The 27,006-nt window shown below is 42.9% G+C and overlaps 1 protein-coding gene across 3 annotated transcripts in view; it reads right to left on the reverse strand.

Moving 5' to 3' along the window:
- The window catches only part of Irf2 (interferon regulatory factor 2), a 101,118-nt gene that overhangs the window by 46,199 nt on the left and 27,913 nt on the right, over positions 1-27,006 (reverse strand). For all 3 annotated transcript variants that reach the window (XM_027391083.2, XM_027391080.2, XM_027391082.2), the window contains exon 2: positions 6,000-6,092. In XM_027391083.2, the coding sequence (XP_027246884.1) occupies positions 6,000-6,086 (87 nt within the window). In that variant the 5' untranslated portion in view covers positions 6,087-6,092. The remainder of the gene's footprint in view (positions 1-5,999; positions 6,093-27,006) is intronic.

Genomic DNA, 27,006 nt, shown 5'->3' on the forward strand with positions numbered 1-27,006 from the left:
AAAATAGTACTGAGTGAAATAGCCCAGACCAAGAAGGACAAACATCAAATAAATGGTCTCTCTCACTTGAGGTTTCCAGCTCCAAATCTTCAGGTGTGAGTATATAACATGGAGTACCCACAGAAACCAGGAAGGTAGAAGACCATTGCAGTGGTTGGAGTGGGATAGCAACAGAGAAGAATAGCAGGGTAAAAGGGGATCTGAAAGGGGAAATGGGAAAACCATGGGCACTCTAATTAGGAAGGGGAAGGAGAGGAATACAGCAGAAGGATAGAGGAGGGTAAAATAACAGTAAGGATGTTTGAAAAAGCACAAGGAACCATACAATTAACTACTTACTCAAAAATATCTGTAATATCTGTACATTGGTGTGTAGATATGTAGATATATATATAGTTTAAATGAAATTTTCCCATTTGGGCTCGCAATCCTTACCCCAAAAGCCATAGACCACTTAAAAAACAACTCCAACAACAGACATAAGAAGCCCTCTTTTGAGTTGTTGGTCACCGTTGTCCAAGAGATTCCCAAAACATTCTAGGCTCTTGTTATTGTCTTGAGGTGTACACACCACCCCACACCAGCACCAAGACAGAAGCTAAGTCCCATTGTTTAGGACACTATGCATTTCAGATCAAGGACCCAGAAGCTCTCAGCTGGCTGGTTTTAACCTGAAAGCTTCTTCCCTGAAGACTAGCTCTTGTGATATCAGAAGGTGCCATCCCAAAGGAGGGAGGCAGCCAACAATCCAACCCAGCTTTGACCTCTATGAACCACAAGGACAACCAGCATTACATTTGGGAATAGACACATAAAAAACAATTGAAGAAAAAGAGGCCATGGATTTAAAAGAGAGTAGGGGGGTGTATGGGAGGATGTAGAAGGAGGAAGCGATGTGATTATATTTATAATCTCAAAAAATAAACAATTTATTTTTAAATGTTATCTTGGGAATACACAAGGCATCTGAATATAAGGGGGACAATGATACTAAAAATATTACTATTGGCTTTGTCCAATTTATAATGATATGGCAGATAGGTGAGAAAATCCTACAGATGTACACCATCATCCAATGGCTTTAAGATACCACCCCTTCCTACCCACACAGAAAAGATGAAGCAAATAGCAAGAAATCTCGATGAGGGCCTATGGGAATTTGGCCTCCTATTCATTCTAGACATATGACTAGGCTATACTATATCATTTACAAATACTGTCATAAAAAGTACTTCCTGGGCCTCATTCTCAAGTGATACAGATCCTGCTCCAGCAACATCCTAGATGTTCATTTGAACTCTTCCACTGTGGTTGGACCTTGTTAAATGACAGGTCTCCTTCAGTTTTATTAGAAGTAAGAAATGGAAACAAATTAAAGCATAATTCATCACCGTCTTGTGTCTTTTTAAGAATGTCCTACACTGGCTGGATTCTTCCTTAGAGATAGATAAGATAGTAGCCAACCCCCTAGTCCTAACTTTGATCTCTCTTTTTCTTCCTTTTTTATTTTTGTTGGCTTATTTTTATTGTTGTTGTTCTCTTATTTGTTTACTTTTTGTTTTTATTTTGTTTTGTTTTGAGGCAGGATTTCCATAGGTAGTCCATCTAGACTCAAATGTTCAGCAATAAAGAGTATGAAGGTTGCAGATTTACACCACCAAGCTTATTAATCTTAGTATTTTTTTAAAAAATCTGTGAATTTGGGCCCATTACCTTCATTCATAGGTTCACAAGCCCCTCTATATAGAGAGCTTCCTACTTGTTCAGGCATTAGGTCCAGCACTGTGCATAGAGTAACTATCAGGACAGCCATGCCCTGCACTGACAGCTTCCAGGCATAGGTAAAGGTGCAATCTGAGCATCAACTGCTATGGTTTGGGTATGGTTTGAGTGCTTCTTGTATGGCTTTCTTGGACTGCAGCATAGATGGGTGGAGATGATGGAAGCTTTAAGTGGGGGGTCCAGTGGAGAATAATTAGATCATAGGCTTGATGCTAATGAATGGGTTAGCACTGTTTTTGGGAAGTGGGTCAGGTCTGGTAGGAGTATCCTAGCTCCTTAAAGAATCTGCTAGCGTTTTTGTTCATTTGTTTGTTTGCTTGTATATTTTTAACAGCAAGCTGGGCCCTGCCCAGGTCTTTTCTCCTAGCTTATAGATTTGCCTCTTCTATAGTCAGTCATGTTGTAAAGCAGCCCTCACCAGGACTTGTACTGTTCCAGCCACCTGTACTATGAGTCAGATAAATTCTATGCCATGTGGTTTAATGCATTCTGTTACAGCAACACAAAGTGCACCAAGACACCAACTGTGACATAAGAGGATCACAAAGTCTTAGGAATGCTGCATCTCTTTTCATAGAATCCCAACTGTCTTCAATCAGAAACAAGGTTTTAGAAAGACCTCAAACCACTCAAAATAATAACAGGGTTCTGGGAGTGCTAGTGAGGGAAAAACAGCAGGCTCTTGGTGACAGATAAATGCCAACAAGCCAAGATGCCCATGTGAGTTTAGGTATGAATAGAAAACACCCTAACCCATCTCAGGCCTGTATTGTTCATGTGCACAAGATAAACACCTGCTGTAGCCTAGCCCTTGTGGGTCACCTGCCTAACAGGGACCCTCAGACACAGAGCAGCCAAGGCATTCCTGTATCAATGTTGTCCTGAGAAGCCAAAGTAACTAGAGCCAGTGACATGCTCTTTTCAATCAGATGGCCTCAAGTCCATTTCTAGCAAAAGTGTTCATAAGATGTCAAGGAAGTCCACTTCCTTACTCTTCTTTGGAGAAGAGAATTGTGGTGCCAACATAGCAGAGAAGGGGTCCCTGAGCATGCTAAGGGTTTGGTTATATAATAAAAAATTATTGTCTCTAGCCCTAGAGCAGAAAAATATGGACAAGGCTGGGGATGCATCTCACTGGCAGAGTACTTGCCCAGTAGCACAAGACGTTTTTATCCCCAGCACCGGAGGTAGTGGGTAGTGGAAAAGGTGTCTCCACAGAGAAGGAAGTACTTGGAGGGTACACTTGTTTTCTATGGCTGCTACAAAAAAAATGACAACACCCTATATGGTTTACAATAGAAATGCATTCTGTCACAATTCTGAAAGTCAGAAATCCAAAATTAAGGTGTTGTCAGGCTTTCATTTTTTTCAAAACGTCTAGAAGAGTCTTTTCTCCCTCTTGCAGCTTCTGTTAGATCCAGAAGTCCCTTCACCATGGCTTCATTGCACCCCCTCTGTCTTCACAAAGGTGTGTGTGTGTGTGTGTGTGTGTGTGTGTGTGTGTGTGTGTGTGTGTGTGTGTGTGTTTTCTTTTGTCCCTTTTAAAGGCACTTGCCTTTGAAATTGGGGCATCCCAGGCAGATAATCCAGATGCTCTCATCTTGAAGTCCTTAACTATACCTGAAAACCCTTTTCCAAATAAAGTCGTACTCCCAAGTTCTAAAGGTTGAGATGAGATTTTGGAGGTAGAGACCACTGGTCAACCTCCTGCAGAGGACACCTAACTATAGGTTTCCAGTGCCTAGTTTACACAATAGACACAATGACACCACCTGCTCTCCACATGCAGATGTGGTTCAGGACAAACAAAAGTGAGAATAGAAAACTCAGGTGGTAGAAAAAGAAATAGCAGAAATAGACCACTTGCTTTTCTTGAGAATTGAGAAACACATACTTCAATCTCAGACCATGAGTCAAAACAAATCTCCCTTACCTCTCTGTTTCCCAGTCTGCAACATAAAAAAAAAAAAAAAAACCAGCCCTTTCCCAGAGTAAGTTGGTGTATGTGATGCTCTGCTTACAAGAGGAAGTAGCACAAAATACTAGAGAATATGAGCTGCTATTACTATTATTTGTTACCCTACATCTCCCCATACTGTCTTTGAACTACCACCACCCTCTTTCCTTTTACCCATATTTGTGCTGTTGCTCAGTGAGCAATCAAGGGTGACCTGAGTTCTTGTTTGTATTTTTAGAAGAGACCAACAATATATCTAAACCACAACTAACTACAGATATTGCAAGCTTGGAAAAAAAATACACTGCTTGCCACAAAACGTTCCAGTACATGATAGAACCTGTGAAGTAAGTATGTGGATTATTTATTTCTATTTTCTCTGTGGTTCACCTTATTTCATAAAAGACTCAAACAAGTATTCAATTACACTCATATTGACTTCAAAATAAATGGGTTAGAGGAAAGAATAAGATTTGAGAGGGATCTGAAAAGATAAAATGAAACCAGAAGTTTTGAGGATTTTTTTTTAATTGCTCCACAATATCCTTTTCACTAATTAAAAGCAAGCCACAATCTCTCTCTGGCTTTAAGCTCTTATATCTGGAGCGAAAATAAAGCTTGACCCATTAAATTATTCACCATGTCTTTAAGATTAAAAAATGAGGGGGGAGAGTGGAAAGGAAGAAGGGGACATTTGCTCAGAATTCTTGATGTCCTTGGTAGTAGGAGAAAAAATCCTCCCTTGGGCCTCCTTAAAAAAGGCATAACCATTCTACTTAGCTGTTACTCGGAACCAGTATTTCTTAACCTGTGGGAACGTGATCCTCATGGGACATGACCACCATGGGTTCATGACCCTCTTGGGAATGAATGACCCTTTCACAGGAGTCACATATCAAATATCCTGAATATCAGATATTTACATTATGATTTATAACAGTAGAAAAATTATAGTTATGGGGCAATAATGAAAATAATTTTATGATTTGGGAGTCAGCACAACATGAGGAACTGTATTGAAGAGTCGCAGCAAAAGGAAGGTTCAGAACCACTGCTCTAGTCTGTAGGTGTGCATTTTTAGATTTAAAACAAAATTGCCCACATTATCTCTCCTTGATTCATCCCTAATAGCTATGATCAGTTAAATTGAGAGTGTTGTGGTTAACAAAGTGTGTGTGTGTGTGTGTGTGTTTGGGGAAATGTAAACGATTACCAACTACTTTTTTAGGGTAAGTGGACATACAAACAGGGTTTCATATAATGACAGTACCTTTGTGTTTGTTTTCTGAGATTGGGTCTTGCTGTGTATCCAGGCTGGCCTAGAACTCACTCTGTCAACCAGACTGGCCTCAAACTCACAGAGATCCTCACCTCCCTGCCTCTGCCTCCCAAGTTCTGGAATTAAAGGTAAGCAACACCACACCCAGCACAACAATACTTTTTTTAAGAGAAAAAAAAAGCAAAAGTTCCAGAAATAAAGAAGCTTTTAAAGGTTAAGATCCTCTACAAAGACAAAAAGAAACACCACCTTGGATCCCCTGTGCCCTTTGGGATCTCAGGAAGGGATGGAAGGGCAGGGCCAGTGGAGAAACTACAGAGGACCTTCACAATGTCACCTGAAAACCAAAGGCTACAACTGGTACTCAGACTGAGGTGACAATCTGAGAAGATGACAAAAAAAAAAAAAAAAATTAAAACTTTACCATAAAGAACTTGCAAGAGAAAAGCATTTCGTAGGAGATTAACCAGACCCAAAGTCTACACATCTCAGTGAACTCCTGAACAGTGGAGCAGCCGTGCTGAGGCTGTGGGACTCCACACTGGATCGACACTTCCCCTGTCTGCTGTATTTTTGTGTACTTATGCACAACACAAAAGAAGACAAACCACTGACAGTTACAACTAGAAAAGCAATTAGCTTTATATTCCCCTTCATGACTCACGTGCCCATTACCCAGATCCCATCTTTCCTCGTCACCTAAATTCACCCTTTCTCTGTACCCCACTTTATTTCAGAAATGTGACCAAAACCTTTATGACATGAAAAAGTCGCGCTTTGTTGTCATTGTTAGCTGGGTGCTTCCTGTATGAATGAGCGTAAGATTCTGAACACAACTTTATTTAGTGGTCCAATGGGCACATTTTCAACAGGAAACACCTCCTTCCTTTCCCTTCCCTCCCTTCCCTTCTCTTTCCTTCCCTACCCTCCCTCCCTCTCTCTCCCCCACAATGCACATACACACACACCCAACAGACCTACCTTGTTCAGCCACTTTAGCCCTGGTATCGTATTTGAATTTATCTGTTCTTCCAGCCATGGGCGCATTCTCATTCTTTCTACCGGCATGGTACCCTGTGGCAGAAGAGAAGCATAGTATTGGTTATTTCTGCGACTGACTGTCTTATCTGCACCACAAAGTTCTACACCCTAGGCTCCCCTTCTGAGGGAAGAGTTGGCTATATTCAGCTTTCCTGCCTGCCACCTGCTCTTTTACCTATCCCGCTCTCTCAATGGGTGGCAAAATGGACCAGGCCTGACTGTCTCTATGCTGACTCTCAGCTAAAGAAAGTTTTTATTGACATGGTATGCCACACACCCAACTAGCCGGAGGCCCAGATGCCTCCTAGTGACTTTGCCTCAAGCCAAATTTTACCCACCTCCGTCCTCTCTAAGCTGAGCATATAGCATAAACGGTCAACATATCAGACATTCAAGGGCCAACATTTTACTTTCCAAATGCCAAGAAATGCCAAGCAAACAGTTCTGAAACCAACTATGGTTACCAATTCATTCTTTGGAGGATCTGGAGAGCATAAATAATTTGACCTCTCAATACTGACTCTAGAGCACTTATTAATTTGATTTCACTAAAGGTTTGTCACCGACAAGTCATTCCTTCTGATTTACTTTATGTTGAGGGCTCGCCAGCCCTTTTTCCTGTTCTCATCTTCCCTTCTCCATCGACCCTAATGCCATCTCTTAGTCACTCTATCCAGCATCTTTCTTCAGTACCAGCCTTCCTGCTCTGACTCAGCTGCACGCATTTACTCTATGCTCACTTTCCCTTTGAAAGTCACTTGCATGGTTGGAATATCTTTCCCCCACCAGTGCACGAAATGCCTCTTTCCACTCCTACCAGACTCCTTCTATGATAGTCTTGCCTTTTCCCACCCAAACACAGCTACGGTGGAATCACTAATAAAGTGGCTTTCAGTTTTCCACCCTGAAATTTCATGATGCTTATGTCTGTAAATTTCCATTCAGCCTGACACATGAAACCAAAGATGACAATGAACCAGGCTTCCACTCTTCAAGATTTGGTAGGCAATGTGACATTACAGTCCTCCCTCCAACCTGGAGCCCTCTCATTTCTTTAACTCTTCCTCCAAAATTAACTGAAGAGTCTATTCAGATGAATGTGGGTCAAGATGATCCGTGCCTCATTGTTCACTCCTCTATTTGCCAAGCTCTCCCCTATGCTCTGGCCCCAGCCAGTGCCAAGAGAACAAGAACCATTGTGTAAATCAGCAAGGGCCTCACCTTTGTACATGGGAGCCACCCACTTTTTCTCTAGAACCCTCCCAAAGCTCAAGCCCACTGTGCTCCTTGCTTGCACCAAGCCCTCCCTACCTCCTTGGCCCTGTCAATCTTTATCTGTCTTCCAAGACCTAAGCTCTACACTTCTCCTGAAAAGTCATTCGGGATCACTCCAGCCTGAAGCAACCCTTCCTCCTCCAACTCCTACACTCCTCACAGATCTTACTCTGCTGACTTGAGAAGCAGACATTGCTTTAGGGCAGCTGCTTTAGTCTTGGCTTTCATCTCATCTCTTATTATGCCTATAAAGTTTTCAGCTGTGCACAGCCTCGCTTCCCATGCAAATTGGGAGTTCTTTGAGAGGGTGAACTTCACTCCTTCGAGTAAAATGAATAATCCTGTAAAGCCAAGTTCTGCCTTGGCTTTATGTGCTAAGTGTTCAACAGAAGAGACAGGCAAGTTCTAAGCAAGTCAGGCAAAGCTGCTATGGAACAGGGGCCTTGTGCAACATCTGCAGGCTCCAGGTGGTCATTCTTTGAGACAGTAATGGGAACCTTAGAGACATTACAAAAGGACACGTGATGATGATGAGCAGTCACCAAGACAGCTGCTTTTCATGAATCTCAAATTGTCCCATTCATGCATTCATTCACTCATTGGCACAGCCATCATCCATCCATTCAAAGATCTTGGATTGAAAATGAGAGTCTGGGAGTTAGATATGATAAAACATTCCCTGACATCTTGATTCTTACAGGACTCAGGACTTGCTAAAGAAGGGAATGAGAAACACAAGGAGCCCTGTGTATAGGTGTATGGAGTTAGCAAGGAATTCTGGAAACATGGGAAAAGCCACACTCACTGCTGACGCCATAGAGGCTCTGCCCTGCAGAGTGGTGACCACAACCTACTCAAATCTTCCCTCAGAAGACAACCTCAAGACATAGAGTGGGGACAGAATAGCAAAATTAGGGACAGTTACAGGAGCCATTAGTGGAGGTGACAATAAGAGAACTGCTACGGGCATACCTAAACTCAGTGACAAGACAGTACAAGAGGCACAGTACAAGAGTAGCCCTGCTTCCAGTGCAAAATCAATCATCACAGTAGGTTTCCTTTCATTTTTTATTCATAAATAACCTATTTGTATAGCTGGAGCACATTATTTCCAAGTTCTGTACATGGGAATTATCTTACTGGAAATGTATTTGTAATTACAAAACACATCCTTACAGTGTTTGCCTGGTCATTACAGATTTGTGCCAAAGGGGAAAATGTAGATGCCGCATATGAATGCAGCTGCTGAGATCAAACAAAGCAACATTCTTGCTTTGTCTACATTCTTACTGCCCCTCTCCTACCACAAACCAGAGTCCTTTTCACAGTCTGCTTAGTATGGCATTTTTAATATCTCTGTGCTTTTTGTTGATCACCTTGTCATTTAAAATGCCCCCAAAGTAGTGCTAAAGTACTGTGTTTCGTTTCTAAGCACACCCATGCTCTCTCTCTCTCTCTCTCTCTCTCTCTCTCTCTCTCTCTCTCTCTCTCTCTCTCCACGCACGCGCGCACACACACACACACACACACACACACACACACACACACACACAGCTGTGTTATGCCTTATGGGGAAAATAAATGTAATCAGACAAGCTTATTCAGAAATTCAGGAATGAGTCATATCAGTATTATATATGCTTGGCTGTGAGTTCATTTTGTTGTTGTTGTTTATTTTTGAGACTTTCTATGTAGTCCCAGTTATCCTGAAACTCCATATGTAGACCAGACTGGCCTCAAGCTCACAGAGATCTGCATGTCTCTGCCTCCTGGGTGCCAGGATTAAAGGTGTGTGCCACTTCACTCTGTAAACTCAGTATTAATCACCAGCATGTTTTAAACAAGGCATCTTAAAACATCAAAGCTATATTATATTTATCTACTGGTGAAGATTTCCTGACCAGAGTCCCTCTAGAAGCTGATGTCATTCTAAGAGGGAACTGAAGACAAAGACACTTACCAAGAAGGAACTATAGACACAGACATGGAGAGAAGACAGCCACATGAAGGCAGCAACAGAGACTGGGTGAGTCTTCTCCAAACCAACGAATGCCTAGGACTTCCAGAACTGGAAGTAACAAGGATGGAGCCTCTCCTAGAGCCTTCAGAGGAAGCACTGCCCTGCCAACACCTTGATTTTTGACTCATGATAGAACTGTGGTAAGTGCACTGCTATTGTTTTAAGTCACACAGTCTATGGTACTTTGTTATGGAAACCCCAAGAACTGACCCTAAAAGGAGAAGACATAAGATGCAGAAGGACCAGCAACCAGACAGCAGTCAACAGCAGCTGGTCCTGGAAGGCCATTGTGTTATATCCCCTAATGCCAGAGAGAAAACTAATAAGCTCTTAGGTCCCTGGACCATGCTCTGAGAAGCCAGGATCCAGATGCCCTTTAATTGTTCCATATGAATTGCCTGGGTATTCTGTGGCATCCTACAATGCCTGTTCTTTCTGGCAGGCAGATTTTTTCCATTCATCTAATTGCCAGGCTTTACTGCTTCATCCCCTGTTGGCCCATCACTAACAGTGATTCAGCTCAGGCCAAATTCAAAGCTTATATCTTCCTTAGCCAAAATACTAGTTGTTTGCTTTGTCCCTCCTAGGTTTGTATGCTAGATATTTGGTTCCTAGTGTAATAGGGTGAGTTGGTGGAACTTCAATCGATAGAGTCTACTGCTATGTCATTAGGTTATGGTGCCACCACTCTCATGAGCAGATCACTGCTATCTCTTGGGACTGGATTAGTTCCTGGATGAGTGGTTATGAGGGAGCTGGAGAAATGGGTCAAGGGTTAAGAGCACCAACTGCTCTTGTAGAGGACCAGAGTTTGGTTTGTAGCACCCACATGGCAGCTAACAACAGTCCATAATTCCAGTTCCAAGGAATCCGATGCCTTCTTCTGGCCTCTACAGGCACTACATACATGTGGGGCCTAGCCATAAACGCAGGCAAACACACATAGTATAAAAGTCAATCAATCACAAAAAAGGGGGGCTTTTAGAAGCAGGCCTTGCACCTCCCCTCAATCTCAATTCCAAACACTTCCAGTCACTGTGATGTCAGCTGCCAGGTCTCTGCCACCTCCATGCTCCTGAACCTCCAGAACCCCAAGCTTAACACAAAACTTTCTTCATAAAGGCACAGCCTCAGAGACATAAAATAAACTAAAAATAAGCATGTAAAACCATTTAGACATTTTCTGTATTTATTTTCATTGTTTTGCTCCCACCGTATACAGCATACTCATAGGTACTAAGACACACCACAGCTGAAGGAGAAAGTGTCTTGGATTTGTTCGTTTTGCTCTGCCCCTTGAGAATTCATTTAGCCCTACATTCTGACAGAAGTGCCCTAGTATCTATAATAGCTACCTCTAAAAAAGTGATGACATTATCCTTGCTTTTATAATTATCTACCAAAAAAAAAAAAAAAAAAAAAAGCTAAATTTCTCCAACCAACCAGGATTGGCTCAACGAAGGAAAGCACACAAAAGTGGAAAAAGAGAACTGATTGCACAAAGCTGTCCTCTGACCACCACATGTAGACCATGTATTTATCTTTGAACATGAAGAAAGCACTTTCTGGTTTCTTTTTGGCAACCTCACTGATAGCTAGATTACCCTTGCCCTGTGAAGCCAGCTTAAGTAAAATAAGAGTTACCTGAATGCAGATAATGCATACTGATTTGATAACTAAGATGACTCTAGTGACAAGTAACACACAACACGGATATGCAGGACACGTGGATGGCTTACTGCTCAGGTGTGATAGAGCCAAATGCATGAGATTTCATTGCCCTGCCCAGAACAGTGTGTGATTTAAAACTTCATGTTAATTTATGGAATTTTACACCTAATATCTTCAGAATATAGTTGACCCGGCTCAGCAGAAACCACAGTCAGCAAAACCCACGATAAGATGGAACCACTGAAAGATACTTGTTGTGATTAACACACCTTGGAGTGGTCCCCCTATGAAGTTGACAACATCATGGTCCTGATTAGTGCCATCAGCAGCCATGTTCAGTTTCCAGCTAAACAAGTGCTATTACTATTATCTTCTGACATACTGGGTATTAACACTAAGGTTTTGTTGAGTTTGTGATTTAAATATTGCAGCCCTAGGAGATAGGGACTTGATGAGGACATACCACCCCTTAGAGAGGGGTAGGTTGGAGAACTGCTGAAAATTAACCTGCTAGGGTAGCTGGGATCCCATCAAGTCTATGTGATGAGGGAAGCCCAGGCTCTACTTGTTCCTCTAGAAAGCCCTTCATGAGGATGGCCTCTCTATCATCCTGACATTTCCGTTTCCAGTTTCTCTTTCTTATAGGCCACCAGCGCATGCATCTGCCTGAAATACAATTTCAATCATGTTGATGTTCTGTTCTTCCAGAGATGTCTAAACATCCTAGAAGCAGTACTGACTCCTGGGAAGGCGAGGGGGGGGTTGTGAGGCTCAGAAGCCAACCAGAATTTGGGGGAAATTCAAGTGACGAAGGCAACCACTAAAGATCAGCACTCAATCAGGAAAAGGAGGCCCTGGAGCTTTCCCAAGCTCTGTAAGTAATAAACTCAGTGGGGCTGGAGAGGTAGCTTAGCAGTTAAGGGCACTTGCTGCTATTTTGGAAGATCAAGGCTTGTTTCTCAGCACCCAAGTTGGTACCTTCCAACCACCTGTAACTCTAGCTCCAAGGAATCTAATGCCTCTAGCCTCCAAGGGCACCTGCACTCACATGTACTCGAGCGCACACACATGCACGCACATGCACACCCTACCCTAAGTGGAAATACACGGGGTAAAGATGGAAATCCAATTTTGTATCATCTCAACTACTGATCAAATTAAACTAGACTGGAGCTTCCAAAAGGTAAATGTAAATCTTGTATTGAAGAAAGTAACATTATCAAAGAGTTAACCATTATCTCTGGGCTCTTCATATGCAGTCACCAGCATTCAGTGACTATAGCTAGAAATTAAGGATAAACAGCAACAAACAGCAAGCCAAGAGAAATAATGAATGACTGGAAACAGACACAGGTCTTAAACAGATATAACGGTATACAACGGCATAGACTAAATGTCTTCAGGCATTTATTTTAGACAGGGTCTCACTATGTAGACCAGGCTGGCCTCAAATTCACAGAGATTCGCCTGTTTCTGCCTCCCAAATTCTGACTGAAAATCCTGAACCACCACACCCAGCCCTCAGACAGTTTTAAAAGCAGCTATGTGTAAAATGTTTAGAAAATCAAAGGCAAAGATGGAAATTTTTTGTTAGCTAAACTAAAAATTTGAAATTATAGAATTAATGGATGTCATTAAAATAAGAACTCAATGGATGGGCCTAAAAATAACTTTTATACCTGGGGTGGGGAGATAATATGTGAAACAGAAAACAGGTCAAAGGAAATATACAGAATGAAACTGAAACCAAAAAGATGAAGACATGTAAAAAGAAGACCAAAAAACTCCACAGAGAAAACACTGTAGAGTTTAAAATGTGGGTAATTTGAAAGTCTGTGAAGACAGGAAAAAGAATGAGGCAAAAACAGTTCTTGAGGTGACAATGACCAGACATTTTCTAATCGCATTAAAAGTCACTGAAAACCCAAATGGGCAGACACAAATAAAAACACATCTAAACCAGAAACAGAGAAAAATTAAAAGATCCACTAAGGGCAAAAGACTCACTACCTTAAAAAAAAATCATAAAACATCCCAGAGTTATAATGTCTACAAATCTACACAAAAACAATGAAAAACAGAAAGTCTTCTAGAAAAGTCTTGGGCCAACTTGGTTTAGCAGACAAAGCCACATGCCACCAACCCAGATGACTTGAGTTCAGTCCCCACTACACCATGATGGAAGCTGAGAACCAGCTCTTACGAGTTGTGCTCTGACCTACACATGTGCACTGTAGCTGCATGGACACACACACACACACACACACACACACACACACACACACACACTGAAAAATTTAGTTTCAAAGGAAAAAGTATTCAAGGAGAGTGACCACTTTATGGATTTTTATGCTCAGGCAGGAATAAAGATGAAATCAAGGCATTTTTATTCAGACAGAATATACAGATTCCCACCACAGACTACACATGGCGGAGTATCCACAACCCAGCACTCAGGAAGTGGAAGGGGAGGAGTCAAGTGCAAAATGTGCATGAATTGCACAGTAAGACCCTGACTCAAAACAGAGAGAGAGAGAGAGAGAGAGAGAGAGAGAGAGAGAGAGAGAGAGAGAACTGTTAACCTCCCAGAATTTTCTAGAGTTTATTGGCTCACTACAGTACAAGTCACAGCAGGGCAGGTAAAAGCCCAATGTGATAAGGAAAAGATGGGACATCAACGACTAAGGACAGACTGAAGTTTGAGCCTATGTCCTGGAAGGTGACAACAGTCACACCCTGCCCTAGTTCTTTTGCAGCTACACCATTTTTAAAAGTGCCTGTGAGGGTTCTTGTCACTTACCAGCCCTCCTCACAGAGCTATGTCTCCAGCCCTTTTTCTAACCTCCAGGATCTTTTGCTCTCCTAACAAAAGCTGGTGTAACTCTAATTTTGCTGGTGAAAGGCTTCTCTCACGGTGCTAGCTACTTCTTGTCTTCAGGCACAGGCTGTCTGGGTCTCCAGTTACCCTCAGTATATCCTAAAACATGGTATTACAAGAAACTATGCTAAGTCCTGTAGTGGGCGGGAGTGCTCAAAGATATGTAAGATGTGACCACTACCCTCTGGGAACTCATAAATTAGCTGAGGACATAAATCATATAACGCTAACTAATAATTCTGTAATTATCATAATAAAATGGTGCAGTGGAGACCAGAGATTTGTCTGTGATTAATTGCCAACTAAGTTAACTAGTTCATACGGAATGCATAAATCACTATTAATTGGATTTCCAAGGGAAGCATTATGATGGAGGAAGAGCATATTGGATGGGAGGAAATTCCTGGGCAAGGAGAGTTCAGCGGACAAGATGGGTAAAGATAAAAGTGGGTCAATGCAGGGAGAGGAGGGGTGAGTATGACTGATAAGGACAGAGAAAGTGACCCATGCACCATCACGGGTGACATTCCTAAGTCGCCAACTGTGGTAGAAACAATTCCTGGACACTTAATGCCGACCTTCAGTAACACACACAACAGCCTTAACCATTAGATACTATCACTTACATGTTAGAGATGAGTCAACACAGCTAAAAAGGTACCCCATCTGAAAAGATGGTAGTAAGTTAGCAAGAAAAAATAAAAGGGAGGAAGAGTAGGAGTGCGGGGAGAGGAGGACCAGGAAAGAGGGGGAGATGCTCCCTCTGGAAATGGAAAGGAAAAAAGAATATATGGTAAAGCTAAAGGACTATGACAGCAAGCAGGAATTCTTCCTCAGCTTGCAACGAGCTGTCCCCAAATCTGAGCTTGTTTCTTATCTGATATGCTCCTCACACTGACTGCTGTGTGCTTCTCGGCAACAGTAAGAACTTCTGGGCAGAAGTACATGAATGGGGAGGGAGCTGGAGCTAAACAATGAAAGTCACCATGATTTTCAATCATTAAACATCCCAACCAGCCACCTGAGTACAACGTCTCATCGCCACCTTGTAGCCCAGGAGATTTAGCCACGTGCATAGCCTGACCTCAGAGATGTGGAGGTCAAGTTCAAATACAAATCTCTCTGCCTTCAAAGGCCACTCTAGTATTCCGTGTGCTCTCAAAACTCTGACAATAGCCTACTAAGGCACTATGTAGTCTGTTTGTGGTTTTTGTAGTTGTCTCTTTGTTTCTATTAAGATTGGTATTTTTGATTTACAATCAGCAAGTTTAATTTAATTTTAATGTACTGAAATAGAAAATATGAGGGTCCTACAAATAGAGTCAACATAATGTTAAGAAATTGCCTTCTACTTTGTATCTTAACATATGTAGTGCTGTAGCATAAGAGTTGATACTAGTACTATGGTTGAAAAAGTTTTAAAAGAATTGTATTTAGACTGAACATTTAGATATTGGCAAGAAACGGGACGTAAAAGAGGGATACAGAAAGACAAGAAGAAATAACCCATCCTTGGTAACCTGTGGACTACTGGGAAATAGAAATGAATATACAAGAGCTTTCTGGCATTTGCTTGCATAAAAAGATCACATTCAGAGCCAAGACAATATGACATGGTATGTTAAACGCTCTGAGACCATCACACTTGGCTATGCTTCTTATTTCTCCATCTGTGGTATTTGTACATATCACTACCTATTCGGGCAGGCACAACTGCCAGTCATGAAGCCAGAAAGATGTTTTGACATTTCAGGGGAGTGCCAGACAAAGTGGGGGAAACCTAATGCTATACGCCAATACAAAACTGGTTTTCAAAGGTTTTGTTAAACTTCATCCTTATTTCAGAATTCACTGTTTTGTGGAACTTTTAAAAGAATATATGTCCAATTCATCAAAGAATACGTTTCAAGGGGGGCTAGAGATATGGTTCAGTAGTGAAAAATCACTCATTACTTTTCCAGAAGGCCTGGATTCAGCTCTTAGCACCCACAATGAGCAACTCGTGGCCATCTGTAACTCTAGGTCCAAGGGATCTAATGCCCACTTTTGGCCTCTGCAGACACTACGCGCACATGCATACACTCAGCCACACACAGATACACAGAAAGTAAACAAAAAGAACACACACACACAGAATGAGTTTCCAGTCCATTGTTTTCTCCATAAAGATAAAAGCAAGTCAGTCATTAATTCTATTACTGGGTAAATGGCCACCCCAAAGCATCATAAGCCATAGATACCTTTTCTATTTTGCATTTATCCCAATCTCTAAAACTGCTGTGAGATGTTATCACCTGTCGAACTTTGAAAGAAAATTCCCTAGCTCCACTCTAACAGGACTCTCTGGGGCTTGAGGAGCAGGAATCACTTTCATTATCCTAGAGTAATTCTGATATTCCACTAAGCAGGGGAATCACTGCCACTTAGTACCCATTAATCTAATGGCCTTCCGCATCCCTGATGTTTAACAAACATCTCCAAATGAGTCATGGGACAAGGGGAGGCTAATGGTGAATGGAGTTCATTACTAATGGAAAACAAATGCGTAGGAAATTAAAATTCCAGAATGCCTTTATCACAAAACATGCTTTCTGCGCTGAGAATCATGAGGATGATAGTTTGCTATTTTCTGATTAGGTGATTTCTGGGTCCTTTTGGAAGATATTAAACTACCACAGCAATTTTACTAAAATCGACATTGTCTGTGGGCATAGACTACTCTGGCACCCAATGTGGTCTGGCCTAGCTTCTGGTTATAATGGATACTGTAGCATCACCACCATAAACACACAGCAGAAGTGCCCAAGGGTCTTGACATGTGTGCTCTAGAGACACAATCACATCACCAGTTTGGGGTTTGATAGCTCATAGGGTGGTTACCCCAGAAAGTGGTTCTCATTACATCCTCACCAGAACAAGTCTTTAGGCAGGGAGGAAGCCTTGAAGATGCATGTAACTTGCAATGCTTATGTGTTTGCAGAGAGGTCCCATCGGGCTTGAAGAGCAGCACTGAGACAAAGACAATGTTAAGGAGCCCAGGTCAAGCACACTAACTGGAAAACAGCTACATCTCTTTTCACTTTTGACTGACCCCTTTGTATTTGTCCTCACTCACTACCACTTCCCTCGCCCTCCCACCTACTGCCTGGTCAGGCAGTCTGCTTCCATGGGGCTGCCCTGAGCCCATACCCTCTCCATCTTCAGCAATGCAGCCTGGTTACCAATGCTGCCTTCCTCACCTGGGCTACCCAGAAATCCTGTAGTGGCCATTCTGCCTTCAGTCTGTTTCAATGTTCTTTTACTTGGCAGTCTCAGAAACAAGTCTGCCATGGTCTCTCACATGTTGAGAAAACTTTCCATGACTTCCCAACTGGTATCCCTCCAGAAAAGTCCAGACCCCTTACCATGACCTACAAGAGCCCCCAGAATCATTTTAGTACCTTGGCCCTCTAGAACCCTGTGCCTTAGCTCTGCCCACTGAGAACAGACTCCCCAACTTGCTTTTCCTTGACTTGACCTGACATTCTTGCTTCCCCACTCCAGAATGTTCTTTGAAGCCATGTACATCCCATCTCAGTAGCTCTACCACTTCCTCACAACAAATAGGTCTCCTCACCTTGCATCATTTGCTCATGCCGAAAACCTTCATGACAGGTCAAATGAATAGCTCATCACCTCCACTGAGCTTTCAAAGCCCCTGCAGACCTCCTCTGTTTTGCACTTCCCAGTCCCTACTCTCAGTTCTCAAGTCATCTCAGCTTTCATCTACCCCAAGCTTCCGGGATTCACCTCCTCCCTCAGGGGCAACAAATGATCTTTCAGGTAATTTCACGGAGAATGCAGAAACCAACAGGCTCTTCTTTCTAAATTTTTAACTCTCCTCTGCCTTCAAACTTCTGGGGGCTTCTGTGACCTCCTTTCCTCTGGTTTCAGACAAGGTGGTAACCATTGCTACTCATCTGCAACCCAGTGTGGCTTAAAGACATGCCAAGGTTGGTTTCTGGCCTGTTAGTTTGAGATCTCCTTGGGACAATCAAAATAGTGTTGGATGGTCAATTATATGCATGAGGCTGAAGCTCTGAAAAGGCCCAATCAAGAAATACTCAACTAGGCCTCTGCAGATTTCCAAATGCTATCTCTTCTACAGTGTCTAACCCACAACTTAAGACCCAAACATCCCCCTTTCTTTAAACTCATAACACAACTTAACACACATTTACACTGTCTTCCAGTCTGTTTCAGTTTTCTGTGCTTTAATCCATCAACACAAAGGTCCCTCTGGAGCTCGAAGCCTGTGTTGACAATGCCATATGTGTACATACATATAACTACAGTCTTACACATTGCATCTAAGAAGTATAGATCAATTCTACCCATCATACTCTTGCAACAATGACTTGCTCTATTTACATGGTCCAATACGGTAGTTGCTAGCCGCCTATGGCCACCTAACACTTCAAATGTGGCAGGCAAAAATGAGACAATTCTTGTCACCAAAGAAGGAAGAACAGTTTCCAGACAGTATAGTAGGAAATTACCAATACGGAGTCAGGTAGAAATATAAGGGTATTTAATAGGGAAAAGCCTTACTTACAGAGCGAACCAGCCAGCCGGTGGTAGTCTGTACAACAAGCAGCCAAGAGAGAAACCGAAACCAAACCACAGCCCCCTACTCACTCTGACCACGCCCTCACCAGCCTGGTCAGGTACCCCTGTAGCCAGCCCCTAAGAAGGCGTGGCTACAGCTTCCCCTACAAGACAGTTTCTCACATTCCCCAATCACGGTCACTTATCAGATGCCTGACGGAAACAAAGTAATTACACTGGACACCCCTGTGGAACTGCCAGAAGAGACAGGTTAGCCACATGACATTGAAACTGTACTACAGTGGGACCCTTAGCAAAAAACAAAACAAAAACAAACAAATACCTGACTCATATTTACAAGTTTAGTCACCTCTCAGAACACAACCTATTGGTAAGTGGAGGACCTTGAGTGTAAATAAGTAAATGATTCAGTCTAGACCTGCAAGCTCCTGCAAATACCACCAGCTGTCAGGTCCAGATCTCCCTACACTGGGCAGAAGAATATTAACAATAGGTACCCGGTCCAAGTTCTTAATGGTGTTGTGAAAGTTGTAGGCATTAAGAGCATTAGCTTGGTGCACTCATAAGCATGGAGGTGCTGCTGGGACTTCTAATTTCCAGATGAAGATGGAGGTTAAATAAGGCATCCAAGGTGATGGAGCTGCTGATCATGGAAGCTGGGACTTTAACAGCCATCTTAGACCCTTTGTTATTTCCCTTTGGATAAAGAACACACACACTTGTAGGCCAAACTTGGGTCCACAGGGCTGGATGACACCATCTCACCGCATCCATACTGGGAACCTATGCTGCAGGGGCCACGGGTGGGGCTAGGGAATACAGTAACAACAAACGTAGTACCAGATCCAGGGGCTGAGTGTACTAAATAGGAGGCCATTTTCTGACCTCCTCTATCCAACCCCTCTGGTGCTTCCCTGAAAAATAGGAATTGCAGAGGTTACTACATACCCTGACCAACCACAGCTTTCCTTCTGTAGCTTGCCCAAGCAAAACAGTATTTTCCCACTCCCTGTGTTCTAAGACGAGAGTATCTTCCTCCTCTCCAGCCTTTCTCCTCCCTCCTTTCTTTAAGAAACGGGGAGAGGAAAGAACCAGAGGGGGTTTCCCCCATTTCATCACTTGGGTACACTCTCCAGTTGCTTCACTGGAGCTTGCTTCCCAAAGCAGGGTCACCCTGCCAGTGCACAGGCTTCTTCCAGGTCTTCAAAAGGACTTGAAAGCAGAGGAGAAGGAGCATGCGTCCCACCTAGCCTGTTTCTGATTAACCTGGAGAGCTATTTCAGGAGCTCACGTCCCTCAGAAGTCTAATGTTTCACCATCTAATGTGAACTTCACGTTTACACTCACTCAAGGTGTTGAAAGTCTCTACAGGACTCAACCCCTTCCTATCTGCCCATCTCCACCTCCTGCCAGTTTGGAGGAAGAGAAGCAGGAAGCTAGGAGGCCATGTTGCTTCCCACTCCAAAATGATGAGGGCTTCATAAGAGTACCAGATCCCCAAGCTGGAGAACTACTCCAACCACTTAAATACCTCAGCACTTTGTCTGGCCTGTACCTCTCAATACCAAGTTACTTCCTCTCTTGACATTGGGGGGGTGATTTGAACCACCCCTCCCAAGAAAGTTTTACAAGGGCCAGCAGAGTCCCAACTGTTACCATGGGACTAATTTGATAACACTACCAAAATATTTGGTACAGGCCAGACAAATACAAATTGTGCTCCTCAGAATTGTTCTACAGACACTCTTAACCATTCATCCATTTCCCTAGTCCCAAGTTTTTTCAAAAACTTTTTAAATTTTTTTTAACTGAACTAAACATTTTCCCCCACTCCCATTCCCTCCTCCCTCTCTTCTTCCACCCTCCCTATTTCCCTCCATGGTCCCAATTTACTCAGGAGATAACATCTTAATAGTCATTATGACTTCCATAGGTACCAACACTGTCTTTACTTATCAAGGAGTAAGACAGTGGCCACAGAGAAGGATGCAGGATGATACTTATTGTCATAGCCACCATGCCTCCAAGACATCTCAGGTCCCCAAAGGTAAAATGGGTACCAGGGAAGACCTCCTTGCTCCTGCGGGTCTCACGAGTATGCAGAGTGAGCCTGTCACTCAGGCATCTCTTTTTTATGATATCTTATATGAAATAAGAATTGGGATTTTTCTATCTGAAATGAGAAATCAGTCTGCCACTATAAAATCCAGAAACCATCTAGTCCTTTCTACTGTCTCCTCAACTTAGAAGCCATTGGTTGATAAGTGGAGGCGGGGTACACTATAACTGCAGTCACTTTCTAGAGCACTGCTTCAAGAAACAAATGCAGAGGGTAGCAGAACCCAAGATCCCGATGCTTACATTTTCTCCCCTGAAAATGTAACTTCTTCTGACCAATAGCATTTAGTTAATAACTACTCACTTCTGCAGATACAAAATTTATGGTTAAAGACATTGAAGGAGAGATTGGGGGTGTAGCTCAGTAGTAGATAGAGCATTTGTCTAGAAAGTATAGGCCCTGGGTTCAGTTCTTGGCTCTGAAAAATGCTTAAGGAGCACCGTTTATCATTTGAAGCATTCATTATAGGAAGATGTTTAAATAAAACGTGGTAGAGTCCAATAATGAAATATTGGGACTTCAGAGGTATAATTTGGATGAGGATGCTCAAAAAGAAAAGTGGAGGAAGCAACAATTTTTTTCAGCCATCAAGGTAATTAAGAGTCATGCACAAACTAAGGGGAGCTGTGTGCCACAGCAGGCTTCCCCTTGGGCAGTGTGGACCCATGATGACAAAGCTGGCTTCTACTGTGTTAGTGACAGTCAGAGCTGATCCATCCCAGGTGCTCCAGCCAAATGGTACTTATGGGATTCAGGGCACGAGCTTGGCCTGCAACTTGCACCAACAGACATTTGTCTGGCTTCAAACTGGGCAGTTGGGTGATAGGCTCATACCCCAACACTACATTGACCAGTATAGAAGGTACAAACATTCCTGAACAGAGTGAAGGGGGCTAGCCTATGCTCACTCTAAGTCCTGGATTCTCTAAGTCTGTTCTGATATCAGCAGAAGCCTGAACTTTAGATGAGAAATAGGAATAATATAGCAATATTACTCTACACCCCTGAAGGAGAGTCCATCTCCCTGCTTTCCTCCTTCGTTCACATCTCTAGAAAATGACTTAGTCCAATGCCCACTCAGCAGAGCACAGCACACAGATCCATGAGCTTGAATAGTTTCCCCAAGCCCCTAGCCCCACAACATTCTCATCCAACAAAAACTTGATTGTAACATTATTTGGGAAGGAGGTCACTACAGATATGCTCACATTAATAGGAGGCCATCCTGGATTAAAGTGAGAATATTACGGGAGGGAAAAGGGGGGTTTTCTTCTACTCTTATAGACTCTTTGGCTGGGCTACAAATTAAGATGGGGTAAGGCAGATTAACAAGAGGAAAACCATATCTAAACCCCTATCTAAACCATATACACAGGCATCCCACTGAATGTGAGACTCAAAAAGAAGCAGGGGATTGAAGTGTAAGCAACATCTGGAGCTACAAAAACATTTGGAACTTGTGAGGGATTGTGGTTACATAAGGATGGAGAGTATGTGCTGAGTAAAACATTGTTGGCCAGATACTGTCGTAGGTAATAAGAGTGGTCATGGCAACACTCTCTGACCCTAGCCATCTCTCTAATGCATATTTTCTCTTAGATGTATATTTTGCATTGTTTTTACAAAAGCATGGCTTCCCAGATCTACTCCTGTGCCTGAGTTTCTCAGGGTAATCAGTTTGAAAATTACCAAAGAAATGTATCTAGGGTGGTATATCCAGGCTCCTTTAATTACAATTGAAATAGTGTAGACTGAGCCTCAACCAGCTCATTCTTCAAGTCCCATATGACCAATGTCTTTCAATGTAGATCACACACACACACACACACACACACAGAGAGAGAGAGAGAGAGAGAGAGAGAGAGAGAGAGAGAGAGAGAGAGAGAGAGAGAGAGATTGGCACAGTCCCACAGTCCATCTACAAGCCACAGACTCAAGACCTGCCAGCAACCACCAGAAGCCAGGGAAGCTGCCCGGCAGCTTCTCCCTTGAGCTCCACAAGGAAGCAACTTGGCCAACACCTTGATTTCAGACTTCTGGCTTTCAGAGGCATCATTTGTGGTCACCGGTGTATGAAAACTAATAGACACCGGTGAGGAAAGAAGGCCAAAGTGGTGAGTGTGCGGACTGGCACAGAGTGAGCTTCATCAGAGAAAAGGCAGCTGCATCATTGCATATGGAAGAAGGAAGGCCATGTGGGGCAGTGAGGACAGATGTAGGAAGGAAACAGCAGCTGGGAAACAGATGGCAGGGTTCTCTATAGGAGGCAGCAGCCTTGTGCAGGAGCAGTGACAGTGAGGCAACCATGGAGCCTGACAGTCATATGTGCAGGCCACTGGGTAAGCACAGAATGCAGTCCGAATAAATGGAAGGAAGTTTCACAGACAGAAGGCTAGAATCATAGAGGGCACTGGGTAGTGTTGAGAAAACAGGTCTGGAATCATGGTTTTATTTTTTCACATATTAAAATACAGAAAAAAATGTAGATGTGAAAAGCATGCAGATGTGTAAGTATGTACACATATACATTATAAATATACATGTATGTGCATGCATGCATGTCTACTCTATCCCTGTGCTCTCAGACAGCCTGAGATGTGCAGCAAGCATGTTGTGGTAGTTTGAATATAATTGGCCCCCATAATCTCATTGGGAGTGGCACTATTAGGAGGTGTGGCTTTGTTGGAGTAGGTGTGGCCTTGCTGGAGGAAGTTTGTCACTGTGGGGGTGGCTTTTGAAGTTTCCTAAGCTCAGGATACTACTCAGTGTCTCAGTCAACTTCCTGTTGCCTGCAAGATGTAGGACTCTCAGATATCCCTCCAGCACCGCATCTGCCAGCATGCCGCCCTGCTCCCCCCATGATGATGATAGACTGAACCTCTGGAACCGCAAGCGCACCCCATCAATTAAATGTTTTCCTTGTAAGAGTTGCAGTGGTCATGGTGTCTTTTGTACAGCAATAGCAAACCCTAAGGCACATACCAATGGCAATAAGCACCCTCCCTGCTCAAATCTTAGTGTCTGGATACTCTACTAATCAGAGCCAGAGATCCTTAGAGCAATGGCTAATTCCAAGGCTAGGCCAGGGGACACAAATGCCTTAAGCAAAATGTTTACTTACTTATTTGGGGACAAGAAAATAGGAAAGTCTTCAAAGGGTAGCAAAACACATCGAAAAAGGAAAAAAAACAAAGGGGGCAGCAAATTTCAGCATAAAGTGCCCACAATGGCCAAATCAGAAAGAACTTGAGCATCAAATAAATAAGAAGATGTAGGGATCCTTGAATAAGGAAACACAGAGTAAACACTCTGTAGAGTAGAATGTCAATCAACGAACATAGGAGAACAATGGGAAACAGAGACTAACATTTGGTACCTAGCAAAGTAGTAATACTTCAATTAAGAGGCAAAGGTGAAAAGCAGAGCATGTTGGCACAACTGTAAACTCAGCACCTGAGAGCCTGAGGCCGTTCAAGGCCTGCAGGGGATAGATAGTAAGTCTGAGCCCAGCCTGGGCTATTTCATGACATCCTGTCTCAAGAAGCAAAAGACAGAGCTGGGGAGATGGCTTAGTGGGTGAAGTCACTGGGTGCCAAGACAGAGGGTCTGAGTTCAATTCCAACAATATACGTGATTGTAAAACAGAACTGACTGTGGCAAGTGGACTTCTGACTTCCACACACCCATCCTAGCATGCACCCCCAATTCAACATGCAAAAATAAATAAGTAAATGCAAAAATGAAAAAGGAGGAGGTGGAGAAGAAAGATTGATAAATGCTAACCTATAAGGGAAAGACTGATAAATTGGGTATCTATATAGTTCTAAAGTACCTCTCACAACATATTTTTACTACAAAGGAGAAAATAACTTTATAACAAAAAAAGCTAATAACTCCTTAATCAAGTGATGAAACCAACATCATCAGTAAAGGAACCAACCAGAGTCGTGTATAAGCCCCAAGGATGCTAAATGAGAGCGTCATGCCTGTGATGATGCTATTTAAAAGTACATGACCTGAGTAACATCAGGAGGAAATACCCAATGAGGTCAGATTGGCAGATATTCTATAGGATAATGGCCTGTAATTGCCAAAAATGTCAAGTCCATGCAAGCTGAGGATATATTAGAAAGGAAGGATTCCTGAATGAAATACTGGGCCCTGGACCAGACACAAAGGCCATTATTGAGACATCTGGCAAACGCAAATGGGTCTGTGGATTAATGGTACCAGTGCATTTCCTGGTTCTGGTGGTGATGCTGTAGTGATGCTGGAGAGTCTTTAACATAGGAAGGACTCTCAAGTATTCAGGAGAGAAAGGACACTAGAGTTAAGAAGTGACTCTCTCTCGAATTCTGGGGGTGGGGTGGAAAAAAAGGGCTCTTTGTGCTATTCTTGTAACTTCAGTCTAAGTCTGAAATGAGTTCAAAAGAAAAGGACTTGGCAGGGAAGACAATAGCAAAGTATGTAAATAATTTACAAGGCAGGAGGGAAACAAACTTCTACAAACATAACAAACCCTAGAAAAGTCTCTTCGTTAAAGTCTCTTTGGTTAAGGTGTTCACCATTCTTCCAAATCAGGCACTGAGACACTGAGCACATACACCATTACCCATCCATCCTGTCTGCATCTGGGGACACCCCAACGAAGCTATTATTATGTGCCTCTGAACTTCATTTCCTGGGAAAGATGGGCACTACCGGTTCATAATTCACTTAAACTATTAGGGTGCATAGAAAATTAAAAAGATGACCAGAGAGGTTGCTGGCTTGCTTAGAGAAGTCTCTCAAGTTTAGACATCAAAGACATACCTCTGATGAAATTCCTATACTAATATTTAAGGGCAGCTTTTCACATTTTTAAAATGCCATTGATTTCCCAGAAGTACTGCCTCACCACCTATTGGTTAATTTGGTAACAAAGAAAACCATGGGGGGCATCCCTGGGCAGCCACAGGTTGCACATCCTAGAGGCTCCCACACCACCACGACTCGACTCGGCAGGCAATTTCCTAAAGGCTGTCTGTCCATCTCCCACCAGTCCCTAAAGTTGCCCTTCTCTGCATCATTTCATTTTCTAGCATGACAACAATGCCCACTCCCACAGCCTCTTGGGTACTTGGCTCCACAAAGTCCCACCATGAGTAAGGGCTTCACTCTCTGTTTCTCATTTGCAACTTTTCCTCATTTGCAGAAGGAAGCCTGAATGAACCTTCAGTTCTCCTTGTTCCAGCCAGCCTGGAAACTGCAGTCACTGGGCTGACCTCGGAGTACCAAGAGGAGTACATATAACTATTGTCCAGGGAAACAGCTAAGACTCTGTGAGCATGGAAAGTGAAGCCAGTGGCTCAAGAACAATTGCTTCCTTCTACAAAGACTGTACCAAATGGCCATCCCCACTGCCCTCCCCCACCCACAAACCCGCTCCAGCAATTGGCTCTGCAGCCAGAACACTGTCAAAAAACACAAATAAGATCTTGTCGCTCTGCTGAAAGCCCACTGATGTCACACACACACACACACACACACACACACACACACACACACACACACACACACACACACACACTGACTCCCTTTCCAGCCCCTGTACTGTGCGGTCCTTGCTCCCAAACTTCTGGGGGTGTGGGCAGGGAGTGTCTCCCTCAAGACCTCTTCACCTGTTGTCCTTCAGTTTCAAGCATGTCCTCATTCACAGGTGTGGTAGCGTGTGCCTCTGATCCCAGCACCAGAGACAGAGGCAGGTGGATCTCTGTGAATTCAGGTCAACCTGGTCAACATAGTGAGTTCTAGGCCAGCTAGGGCAACCTAGTGTCTCTCTTCCCACCCCACAAAAAGGTAACTAATTCACTGGTTTACTCAGTTTTCTGATTGAGGTTCAAAATTACTCCCTAAGCAAGATTTCTCAGCCTCCCCAAGTAAAGCCCCCCAAATCTGTGTGCCCCATTAGTTGAGAAATCTCCATGGACAAAACCAATTCTTTTTTATTATTCTGTTGCCAGGTCTTGAATAGAGTATGGCAAAAGCCAAAGGTTAATAAATATTTTAAAATAAATAACCACTACTACAGCCGTCTCCCTTATCAATTGTTTCCATGGTTTCAATTACTGGAGGTCAACCACTGTCTGAAAATATTAAATGGAAATCCAGAAATAAATAATTCATAAATTTAAAGTAACTCATTGTGCTACATTGTTAGATTTTATTATTGACATTCTTTATCTCTTTGTACTGTTTGTGTGTATGTGTCTGTGTATATGTGTGTCTGTGGGGGGTGTGGATATGTGCACATAAGTGCACGTAACTTGCAAAGGCCAGAGGATGTCAGATCACCTGGAGTTGGAGCTACAGGTGGTTGTAAGATCTTGGAACCAAA

The sequence above is a fragment of the Cricetulus griseus genome (assembly GCF_003668045.3).
Source record: "Cricetulus griseus strain 17A/GY chromosome 1 unlocalized genomic scaffold, alternate assembly CriGri-PICRH-1.0 chr1_1, whole genome shotgun sequence".
Taxonomy (NCBI): Eukaryota; Metazoa; Chordata; class Mammalia; order Rodentia; family Cricetidae; genus Cricetulus; species Cricetulus griseus.